Consider the following 12,165-nt stretch of genomic DNA (forward strand, 5'->3'; position numbering starts at 1 on the left):
CACCAAATTAATGGTGATTTTTGTCTGCATTAGGGCCCCAGTGTAGGTACCAACAATGTAGATACAGCATCTTTGCAGTGGTGAAATCATATTGAAAGAGGAAAGCAGTTAGAAAGTGAAGACAGGTGTGGGCCTTCTGCTGCTATTAATTTTACAGTATCCAAGAATTCATATTAGACTCAGTCAAACACCTTGACTTCCTTTTTACTGACACGAATATCTCTAATTTGCAGTGAGAAATTAGTTAGGGTTTTCAAAGGAGTTTGAAGTAGCTATGCAAGCTTAATTCAGTTTGCACTGCTGATCCTGCAGACACTGTCAAGAATCTAACTGTGAGCGCTTACAAAAACCAGGGTGGAGAGTTCCTGTTTTCCAGAAGGATTGTTAGGATTTTGTAAGTATAATTAATAACACAGAATTCAAATGTCTCTCGCATTTTCATTAATAAACTTACTACTTGTGTTCAGTCAGTAGCAGTATAGGTGTTAGAATGAATAGGAAGTTTGAAGAGGAAGTGTGAAAAATAGACTGAAGACAGCGTAATGTTGATGGTAATCATTATGCTTCTTTACAGAGAAGATGAAGAGCTCCCTGCTTGCAGCTATCCTTTTAATTGTTAGAGGTGAGTTTTCATATACTGCACAACTTGCTGCCTCTTATGAACGGTAAAAATTCTTAATGCTACTCAAGGATGAGGCCATATGAACAAAATCATGACCGAATTAAATTCTGTTTGTAGGAGAAGCAACCAGCAGCAACATTTTTACCATTTCTTTCGCGATTGCCTTGATCAACAACTTTTTTTTCTTTCTTTCTTTCTTTTTGTGCTGCCCAGACTCCTGCCGCTGCACAGACTTGGACTCTCCGTTCTGCCGGCAGCTGCCAGGTGGGTGGAACGCACGGGCCCGGCGCGGTGCTCGGGCTCCCGCGGCCGCGGCGGCTGCTGCGGGCCCCGCGCGGCCTCTGAGGGCTCCCGCCCGCCCCGCGCGCCGCCTGGCGGACGCCGCCCGCCGGAGCCCCCGGCGCTCGGAGGCATCGCCCCTGAGGAAACGCCCGCCTTTCCCGAAGGGAAAACCCGGCCAGGGCAGCACGGGCAGCTGTGTCTGCGTGATGGCAGGGGCTAACCCGCACGCTCTGAGTGAAAGCCCACCCAGCGCGTCGCAAATAGCCGCCGTTTCAAAAGACCACGGACCTGCCATGTTTATGTGTGGCGGGTATCTGCTCTCCATTTAACTGAGAAATTACTGATGCTGGCAAAAAGGAATAGTGCTACACATTTTAATAGCGAGTATTACAAAGCAGTGGGTGGTCATCTGATGTACTTTGTGCTGGATTTATTGTAGGCAGAAACATCCTGCTTGCTAACAAACAGCAGAGATGACAGATTCTTGAGTACACAGTGACACTGGGCAAGACATCTGCAGGAGGACTATGTTTTTCTGAAATTAGCCATGGATAATTTTCTAGTCCTTGCAATTAACCTGCCAGACTATGCTCCACTAAATCATTAGTGAGAACACCAGATGCACAGGAAAAAAACCAGAAAGGTCTTGACTGAAAAAAATTAAAGGTGAGGCTTTGGGGGTTTGGTTTGTTTGTTGGTTTGGGGGTTTTTTTAGTGGAGAAACTGAACTGCATTTTCTTTAGAACAAAGAAAATTTTTTCTTTCTTTGCATAGTCCTTGGAGCACAGTCATTATACAGCGATAGTATGCTGGGTCTGGGAAGAATTAATAATATACATGTTAAGGTAGAGCAGTACAGTAAAACAAAGAAAGCATTAGAATAAAAATGAATGCGCATGCAGACACTAATATCCACAAACAGGACGAGAGAAAATGAAAGTTCGTAAGATTCATTATATTCATCTGGAGAAAGTAATGTAGAACTTCAGTATCTTGGGAGTGGGGTGAGGCATTGGGGTGTTAGTTGAGCTAATACACTATTTCCACACATGAAATCTACTATTTTTCATTGTCTGCTCTAATACCATAATCTCACAGAGAAAGACAGGGAGGGTTTGTAAAACTTTAAACCTGAGGAACAATACAACCTCTGTTCCTCTGTAAGCAAAGACAGATCTATAACATTGTAGACACCACATGGATCTGAGTTAATAGAACTGTTATTTCAAATAGTTTCAGGAGCAGTATATTACCCATGTATTGACATGAAGTATTACAGCAGTTCAAAAAGGTTTTGTTTTCAGGTGTTTCTTCAAAACAACAATAAACAAACACTAAGTAAGTGTAAGGTTTAATTCAGAGTAAAAAGGAGAAGAATGTGAGAATTGTTGCTGTTTTCCCTGCTGTTGACAGATACCATGTTCATGGGTGAGGAGGTCAAGATGTGGTTTGGTGGCCAGACTAGAAAAGCAAAGAATTCTGTAATTTTTCACACTGCTATGGAAACAAGGAAGACATGATCTCCACCTTCCTGAAAGGAACCTGTACACACTTGAACTGATGCAGCATAACTTTATTAGAAAAGCATTATTTGTTTAATACGAGAAAAGAAGTGTCATAAGGTGAGGGTATTAAAGTCAGTGCTATACCCATTTGACACACTTTTTTCCCAAAAGATCTTTTAACTTGAATAGGCATCTGTCATCTCAATGATGAAAAGACTGCTGAGGATACTCTGTAAGTCAGGTTGTAGGAAGAAATTAGGAAAAGAGAACTGATCTTTTATCTCATAACCTAGGTTATGAGCTACCATAACTATGCTACAACACTAACTCCAGACACGCATATTTACTTATCACATAGCAATACATTCTTATTCAAGATTGATGGGCCTATTGGCAACTTGTTAAACCTAACAGGTATGAAGGATGTGTGACTCTACTTATCAGGAAAAATTCACCTCAAGCATCCCATGCCTGTTGACATCCTCGTCTACTTTTCTGAACAACAACAGCAACAAAAAAAAAATCTGAAAAAAAAGTCTTTCAGGTGGTACTTTGAAACACCATGACTGATTCTTCTGAACTAATAGTTCAGACACAAATGACACAAAGCAGAAGAAGAACAGTCATATTTTAGCATTACCATTTCTGATAAGACATTTTTGAAATACTGAAGTAAGCTTAACCGCTAAAGACAAAAAACAAGTTCTTTTAGTAATGTTATCAGTGTTTAATTTCACATCAGCTGAAAAAAGGTTATGTTCAGATGCAAAATAAGCCTCATACCTCTCTTTAAAAAATTAGTAACAAGAAATTTTGTACATAAACTTATGCTCCTCCTGTTTTATAATGCAGTATTTATAGAGCAGGCAGCATAAAAGTAATATTGGTTTTATCCAGCAATAGTGTGTTGTTCTGAACTTCAGGTAGTGATGGCTGATGGTTTTGATGCAATTCTGGGGTCTAGTCGATCAGTTCTAGCCTGGTTTGTATTTGGTTTTGTTGCTCACAGTCCTTTGAGTCAGTTAATGGCTGTCTGTGATAGGTCTTTTGCAGTGCGCATGTTTTCATCTTCCAGATTGGGACAATGAATTGGTGTGCTACAAAGAACTAAGTGGGGATCTAACCTGTACCTGGCTGCCCTTACCTAGTGCTCCAAATACAGTTAATTATACCATATACTTAAAATGGTAAGTCTGAAAAGTAATCTCAGAAAACAAAAAGCTCTTATTGCTGTTAGATGTGATTCCCATCTGACAGAGTTTTGCTCCAGTATATTTCATCATGTTATAAGTTGTTACACAATGCTGGTCAATATCTTTCATCATTTCTAATCAATACCTATTGATTTGTGACAGCTTGGTAAGAGAGTGGTAGGTTGATCTTGGCTAGACATCACAAAAGCTGTTCTATCCCTCCCCTCCTCGCCCAACAGGGCACAGAAAATGCTACAAAGGTGCATGAGTTGAGATAAGGACGGGAATAGATCACTCAGCAATTACCGTCATGGGCAAAGCAGACCTGACTTTGGAAAATGATTTTAATTTATTAACATTCAAATCAGAGTAGAGTAATGAGAAATACAGCTACAATTTGAAACACCTTCTTCCTCCCTGCCCCTCCTCATGCTTTCCTTCTTACTGGGCTTAACTTTTCTCCTGAATTCTCTACCTCCTCTACCCCAGTATTGTGGGTGGACAGGAAATAGGGTTGTGTTCAGTCCATCACATGTTGTGTCTGTCACTTCTTTCTCTTCTGACTCCTCTGCTGGTCCAGCATACGGATGCTCTCACAGGAGACAGTCCATCATGAACTTCTCCAACATGAATTCTTCTCATTGTGCTGCAGTTCTTCATGAACTGCTCCAGTGTAGATCCCTTCCATGGGGTTCTGGCCCTTCAAGAAGAGCCTGCTCCAAAGCAGGTCCCTAATGGGGTTATAAGCCCTGCCAGCAAACCTGCTCCAGCGTGGGCTTCTCTCTGCTGCTCTCACATATTCTCGTTCCTCTCTGCCAGCTGCTGCTGTGCAGCAGCTTTTACCTTGTTTTAAATACATTATCCCAGAGGCACTACCATCATGGCTGGTGGGCTCAGCCTTGGTCAGCAGTGGGTTTGTCCTGTAGCCAGCCTGGCTTTGTTGGACATGGTGAAAGCTTATTGCAGCTTCTCACAGAAGCCACCTCTATAGCAACCTGCTCCCCTGCTCCCAAAACCCAATACAAAGTCATTATACATCTTACCATGCCTCCAGCACACTCTTTAAAACATTATTGCCAAAGATCACCTTAATGAATTACCTTTATTTGCAACTATTGACTTTCATTGTCTATTCAACACAGACGTATTCAATGTAAAAAAAAAAAATAATTAAAACACACAAACATAAACAGACACTTTTAAGCCTTTATTTTATGCATTATGTACTTTGCTATAGCGTGTACCCAAGGAGATGTCAGATGTGGCATCCCTTCTGGTAATTCTGAATTGTCAAGTAGTGATTTAACAGATGGAATTAACTTGTAGCGTTAATCTTGGGCTGATTACCTCAAATACAGTGTCTTCAGTTGCAGCTGCATTACAAAATTCAATTTCCTCATTTTATATCTAGATGTTTGGAAATTCCCATGAGATTAGGGGCATGTTCAGAAACAGAGATGTGAGATCAGAAGACATGATCTTTGCCATGAGACAATATCATGGGGTACATAGGCTGCAACAGTGTATGCCGTTGGTATATTCTGATATTCATTGCTGATTATTTTGCCGCAAAACCACCCCTTGTCATTAAAAATGAGCTGTGGTTAGAAGTATCTCCTAAAGCTAAGAAAATATAACTACACTGGGAAATTCCCCAGGGTGATCATCTTCACATTGCAGAGGAGCAAAGCAACCACCTCAAGGCTGAGCTTACTCCCCCCAGTATCTTCAGTATTTTCTCATGGAGGTAGCAGCAGGCACCAGCTTGCAAGAAGTACCAAATCCCACTGCATTTGCTGTCTTGCCTCTTGGGACTTTAAAGAGTCACAATTTTTTGGAAGGGCAGAAACATCTGTGAAACAGCTCTGTTTCTGTAGAGATGTTATCAGATAAAATACATGTAAGCTAGTTGCTCTTAAAGTCCTAAGCCAAAACCAGACTGTGCTGTTCCCAGGCTGCAGGGTTGATGTCATGAACAGACAAGGCAGAAAAAAAGAATGAAAGAGGAGGTCAGTGGGGGAAGAGGGAGAAAATTCCCTGGCAGAGATGTTGATGTTTCCAAGTCAGAGTCAGGACTTTAACCTCAGTTTCCTGGGCTTCCACCCGGTGGTCTTGAAGACAAACTTCCAATCTCCTCCTCTATTGGGTTAAAAGAAAAAAAAACAAACCCACACTTGAAAGGACTTTTAGCTTGCCTAGAAGAGGGCATCACCCCTTCCTGCATGTAACATCAGTTTGACATTGTAATTGTTCCTTGTCCTTGCTCCTTATGACTTAGTTGTCAGGAAGAAAAATATTAAAGATAAACACTCCCACAGAAAAGTTCCAACCAAGAATTCAAAATCATGCTTTGAAATTTTAATTGCTGATTCACAGCTAGTCTGAAGCAGAAGACAGGAAAACCTTCAAGTAGTTTTTTTCAGTTATTAAATATTGATGTGTGTAATTTAATACTTGAAATGCATTGCTAGGCAATTAATATGCTAGCCCATCTCTTTAAGAACATTGAACTTGCACAATTTTAACCTTGGAAAAATTTGTCCTGTGTGTGGCAGAGACTAAATGAGAGAGACAGGGAAAAAAAATAGGCAGCAAAGTTGTATGTAAGGCATTAAAACTCTTGGACTTCCTGTGTTGTGTGCATTAGGTATACCAGGAGAAATCTACACGGCTGAGGACTCAGGTGACATTTAAATATCTCTGTCAAACTCTGATGCTTTGCAGGAACAGAAGTCAGAAGACAGGCATAGAACTCATAAGAGCTTTTTCATAACTTTATGGTAATTTAGATTCATGTAACTGGGAAATTTTGCTGTTCAAAAGGAATTTGTGTGCCCCTGAGATAGGTGGCAAGGCTTTATGAAGTAATTTCTAACCTAATTTTATACCTTCAAAATGCCCTATATATCCCACTGTAAGTACAAAAGAAGGTCATATGCATCTTGTTGTATCATGCTACGCCTTACAAGTTTAAGGAATTCAACAGTTCTCCACCACACAACGCAAGGATTTGCACGTTTAAATTTGCTAGAGTTACTGGGGTGCTGGAATTAATCTTGCTGTTTCAAGCTGCTCAAGGTGAACCTTCAAGTTTCCGGATGTGGAATTACGTGTAGAAGTATCTGGAGAACTATCAATTGCTATAATGTCGCTTTCTTGGGCAGGGGAGGAACTATAATCCAATGAAATGTTTTTCATTCTGCTTCCTTTTCTCTGAAGGAACAAGATACGAAAACTTTTTCAACGAAACACATCATTGCCTTTCATCACAATAGAACGAAAGAATCTCTACATTGAGAGATTTGCATCCATTTGGATAGCAGTGAATTATGCCCATGACACCTGTGCAAAAGGAAAGAACATTTCAGTTTTACCAAGCAAAGCAGGTACAGCATCTTCACAAGTTGTGTTACTGCAGTGCTCAGCTAAAACTGTAGTCTTTAAATATTATTTCCGAAATTTCAGCTCCCAAAATACTCTCATTATTTTTACTGATTCAGAGACCTAAAATGCAGTTTGACTTCCTTAAATGAAATAGTAACAGAAGTCTATCAGCTTTTACAGGAGGAGGGTTTTACTTTAAATATTTTGCTGGAATATTTAATATTCATATCCAGAAAAATATATAGTAATATTTGTGTACTTAACCAGCTTTTTGTGCTCTCTTTGATGTTTTTCTGAATTTCTTTATATTGGTTTCCAAAGAGCAGATTGACTCAGCACTGTGCACCTAAAGAATCCATGATATAGGGCATTAGAATTTTGAGAAACCTTTTCAAAATTCAACTGTTTTCTAAGGCCATTTACCTATTACACAGTGCTACAAGGAAGATATGAAAAAAGCAGCCCTATTTACTATTTCCTTTAGATGTTTGTTTAAAGATTCCCTACCTATCTGGTCACTGAAATAATGTTAAAAGCTTCCCAAAACTTCACCTGCTCAGACTAATCATGGTCCAAGAAAAACCACTGTTTCCCACTCCTGGGTGTTACTACCAGTACAACCCAAGTTATTACTATGACCTTTACTGGAGACTTTTGGCCACCTTGTGTTTATTGAAGAGAAAGATGAAAATATATTTGCACTTACTGAAATTTAAAGATATTCTGGATATTTTTAATACAATTCATGATTACAGATATTTTTGACATTTTGATTAGTAACTGCTTAGAAAAAGAATGTTCCTGAAATCAGTAGAAGCATTCACAAAAGAAAGGCAAGAGGAACAACTGTATTTTGCTGATACCATAAAGATTTAGTAATTATTCATTTCCAGGGTTTTTTGAAGTCTTACAGTGTTCAGTATCCTGTGCCAAGTCTTTCAATTTTTATAGACCACACTTGACAGACATAATTACCAAAGTTTTCCTGCTTCTCTTACATTTTTAACAGCTGTATATCCCTCATTTTAGGAAAGTGCTTGTCACCATCTAACATAAATGCTTATCAGATCACAAACCAATTGATAATAAAGTGGGACCTGCCCTCAGCTCATACATCATATGAGCTGAGATACAGAGAGGCAATCACAGAAGCCACTCCATGGACACTGGTAAGTAGTTCCAGATGACAATCACGTGAGAACATAAGGTTCTGCCTCAATATCTCCACATATTACATGCAGCACAAGGATTGCAAGGCAGCCCAGCAAGGAGTCACTTGGTAGGCAGATCTCATTAAGGCACTTTAGTTTGGTTCTAACAAATCGTGAAATGTTTGTGAAAGAAGGAATAATAGTTTTAAACAGAATAAAATAGAACAGCATGTCATCAGGTTCATTAATGTACCAGTGAGACATTACAAATGCTATTGATGCAAAAGCTGAATATCAAAAATGCCATGCAAATTCAGATCCAAATTATACTTTCAGTGATTTACAATATTACTCTTTAGCTGGTGACATTGTGTTTTCAAACAGATTAGAGATCAGGTTGCTTTGTTTTTTAAGGTAATAATTCATACCTTACACACCTTTGGTTTGTGTCAGTATTCCAGATTTTCTTCTTTGAAAAGAGGAGAAATAATTTCTCTGTAATACAGTCATAGAAGCATAGAATTGTTTGTGTTGGAAGGGACCTTGAAGATCATCTAACTCCAACCAGCCCTGCCGTGTGCAGGGCCACTCTGTACTAGACCAGGTTGCCCCATCCAAACTGGCCTTGAACACTTCCAGGAATGGAGTGTCCACAACTTCCCCGGGCAACCTGTTCCAGTGCCTCACCACCCTCATAGTAAAGATTTTTTTCCTAAAATCTAATCTAAACCTACTCTCTTTCAGGTTACAGCCATTGCCCCTTGTCTTGTCTCTACATCCTCTTGTGAATAGTCTTGCCCCATCTTTCCTGTAAGTTGTCTTCAGGCACTGGAAGGCAACAATTAGGTCTCCCCAAGACCTTCTCTTTTCCAGACTGAACAATCCCAATTCTCCCAGCCTTTTCTCACTCCATCCCACTGATCAATTTGGTGGCCCTCCTTTGGATTCATTCCAACAGGTCCATGTCCTGCCTGTGCTGGGGACCTTGTCCCTAAAAACTGGAAAATTCTCCATCAAATTTGTTAGGTTAGAAAGTCAACATTACTTCATCAGCAGTGCTGAAATCCATGGGTAATTCTCTTCAAAGCATGCATGCTCAGTAACCTAAGAGAACAGGTTATATTCCTGAAACTATTGTATTTTCACCACATTTCCTGAATACATGCATATATGCTAATTATTTCCACTTGTTTGGATATGGTTCCAGATCTTCTGATGAATCTTTTCTCCTTGGGAGTATCTCAAACATGTCATCAGGTCATAGTGTACTTCTCTTATCATTCTTTGTTCTGACACACAATCCTTGTTCTCAAAACTGAGATACTAGTTAGTACATATTAATCACTGATAGAAGTAAACAAGAAAGCATTAGCTGGAACAAGTTTATTAGTCACAGATGTAGGGAGTTAGCACAAGGCCACATTAATCTCTGTAATTTGTACTAAGCACTCTATGTACAAAATTAAGCACTAACAAGGAATATAGGGGTCATACTCTATTGTGCTAAAGTTAAAAAAGTTTTCCAGCATCTTCCTCCACTGCTGCATAGACATCTTACAGGACTGTTCTGTAACCACCCCAGAGCTGGATGCAGCACTGCAGGTGGGGTCTCAGCAGAGCAGAGCAGAGGGGCAGAATCCCCTCCCTGGCCCTGCTGGCCGCGCTGCTTTGGATGCAGCCCAGGACACGTTTGGCTCTCTGGGCTGTGAGTGCCCATGGCTGGGTCATGTCCAGCCTCTCACCCACCAGCACCCCCGAGTCCTTCTTGGCAGGGCTGCTCTGACCTGTCCATCCCCCAGCCTGTGCTGATACCAGGGCTGCTCTGACCCAGGTGCAGCACCTTGCACTTGGTCTTGTTAAACCTCATGAGGTTCTCATGGTCCACCTCTGGAGCCTGTCCAGGTCCCTCTGGATGGCATCCTAACCTTCAGAAGTGCCAACAGCACCACTAAGCTTGGAGTCATCTGCAAATTTGCAGAAGGTGCACTTGACCCCTCTATGCCATTAATGAAGATATTAAATAACCCTGGTCACATCCACTACAGACCCCTGATGGACACCACTTGTCACTGATGTCCACTGGGATTCTGAACCAATGACTGCTACTCTCTGGGTGCGACCATCCAACGACTTCCTGATCCATGTAACAGTTTACCCATCAAATCCATCACTGTCCAATTTGGAGACAAGGATGTTGTGGCATACAAGATCAGTTCCAGATGCCTTTTAGGGCATGCAATATGGCACAGCAACAGGGCAGTACAAAATTAGAGGGAATAAGTAAGAGATGGAAAATGAGTCATAATTTCAGTAATGTCTGCATGTAGCAGCAATGACTGCTTATCCTGCCCCTTCCCATCCAGCATATCAAGCCAAAGCTTCTCCAGCATGCAGGCACATATGCATGATTTGTATCACTAAGTTCCTGAAATTGTCTGTTTTTCAAGCTCTGTTATTTATATATATGTTATCAAGTTTTAAATATGTGTTTATCAAGTACAACAGAACCCCAAGAAGAAAACTGTATAAATAGCAACAGTTCCCACTTCTTGGGAAACTCTGCTCACCTCGAAGCCTCTTTGCTTCCTTTTTACTACAAAAATCTCCCTTGTTCTGCCTTTTATCTCAGAAGACTATTCCTACTTCTCTTACAGCTGCCAGTTTGTTTAGCCACTTCAGAAGATGTACTTTGAGGGGCCCATGTAAGAAAGGTTTCACCTCAGTACAAAGAATGTGCAGGTCTTGCAAAGGTCCCCTTGTTCACTTGCATACAATTCCTAGACCATCCTAGGACAGCCAGTTACCCAAGCATAGCCCATCCAGCAGTGCAATAGATAGATAACAATGTGCAGACTATCTGGCACATGGCATGTGGAAGAACAGAGGGTTAAGAGCACTACAAATGCACATTCTGCAGGTTCTGGAGACAGGGGAGATTGAAGATTCACATGAGTACTATGAAGGACTAGTAGAGATAGCCACACTTGGTGATACAAATGACTGAAGACTACAGGTCATAAATATTCATTATCTCCCAGGTCCCAGCTAATCCTGCGAATTTAGGCTGTAATCTCTTTCTAATCATGTGGACATAGGCTACACTTGCAGCTGAGTAAGTGAGTATGGCCACACATGCACAGAAGATGTATAAAGCTAGTGTTTATCAAGAGTAGGATAAATGTACTTTATGTACATTTAATGTAATTTAACATTTGGGGTTTAAATCCTTTCCACTTCCCTCTTATTCTATAGAGATTTGGAGTCTTTCTGTAGTATTGTCCTTAGTTTTGCAACCAAGCATTTTCTATTAGCAAAATTACATGAAGTTGTCATGGTCAGAACAATATCCTTCACTCATAAGAAAGAAGTAGCAATGTGTTTACTGATACAAAACAGAAATCTAGCAAAGTTTGATAGTAAATGTGACAGGCATTTAACAAGAGTAGATGGCAAGGAGCACTTGATTACTTCATGGAGAATAGAGTCAGACAGAACTGCTAGGGAGACATTTTAATTGGGTCATGATGCTTAGAAAGGCTCCCCTTGCATTCTAAAATTCTTCTCAGAGCCCCTGTAAGTCTAGTTACTTCCAGATCCAGACTTAGTCCCAGACTTGGTCAACAGTTTATGTCTGAAGGATTGTATGTGCACAATCAATCCTTTGTATCACTTAAATGAGGTTTAAAATTTTCAGTGTACTAATTTCCAAGTCACTTAATCAAGTATCTGATGAGACAAAAATTCTCTCAACCTTGAGGAGTAGCCTTAAGAGGCGCCCCTACTCAAGAGATACTGTTGTATAGCCTACTGCTGTGCGGGAGAGCTCAAGAGGCTGTGAGCTATCCACTATTTAAGGGGTAAGATGAGTCACTTAAAGACATATACATGCTCACTTCAGATATTAATTTCTTCCAAAGTTGACTTGAACCTTAACCAGCACTATGGTTAGGTGGATGAACTGCTCAAATTAGCCCTTGTCTTTCATGTTATCTGTCTGCCCTGAATCAACTTTGAGATGGGTGATGGTC

At 40.5% G+C, this 12,165-nt stretch overlaps 1 protein-coding gene across 1 annotated transcript in view; it reads left to right on the forward strand.

Moving 5' to 3' along the window:
* The first annotated feature begins 538 nt into the window (after positions 1–538).
* Positions 539–12,165, forward strand: part of LOC116438357 (interleukin-6 receptor subunit beta-like) — a 33,396-nt gene continuing 21,769 nt past the window's right edge. The window contains exons 1-5 of the mRNA XM_032097223.1: positions 539–622; positions 836–886; positions 3,485–3,596; positions 6,822–6,988; positions 8,016–8,155. Coding sequence (XP_031953114.1) covers positions 580–622; positions 836–886; positions 3,485–3,596; positions 6,822–6,988; positions 8,016–8,155 — 513 coding nt within the window. The 5' untranslated portion in view covers positions 539–579. The remainder of the gene's footprint in view (positions 623–835; positions 887–3,484; positions 3,597–6,821; positions 6,989–8,015; positions 8,156–12,165) is intronic.

The sequence above is a fragment of the Corvus moneduloides genome, chromosome Z (assembly GCF_009650955.1).
Source record: "Corvus moneduloides isolate bCorMon1 chromosome Z, bCorMon1.pri, whole genome shotgun sequence".
Taxonomy (NCBI): Eukaryota; Metazoa; Chordata; class Aves; order Passeriformes; family Corvidae; genus Corvus; species Corvus moneduloides.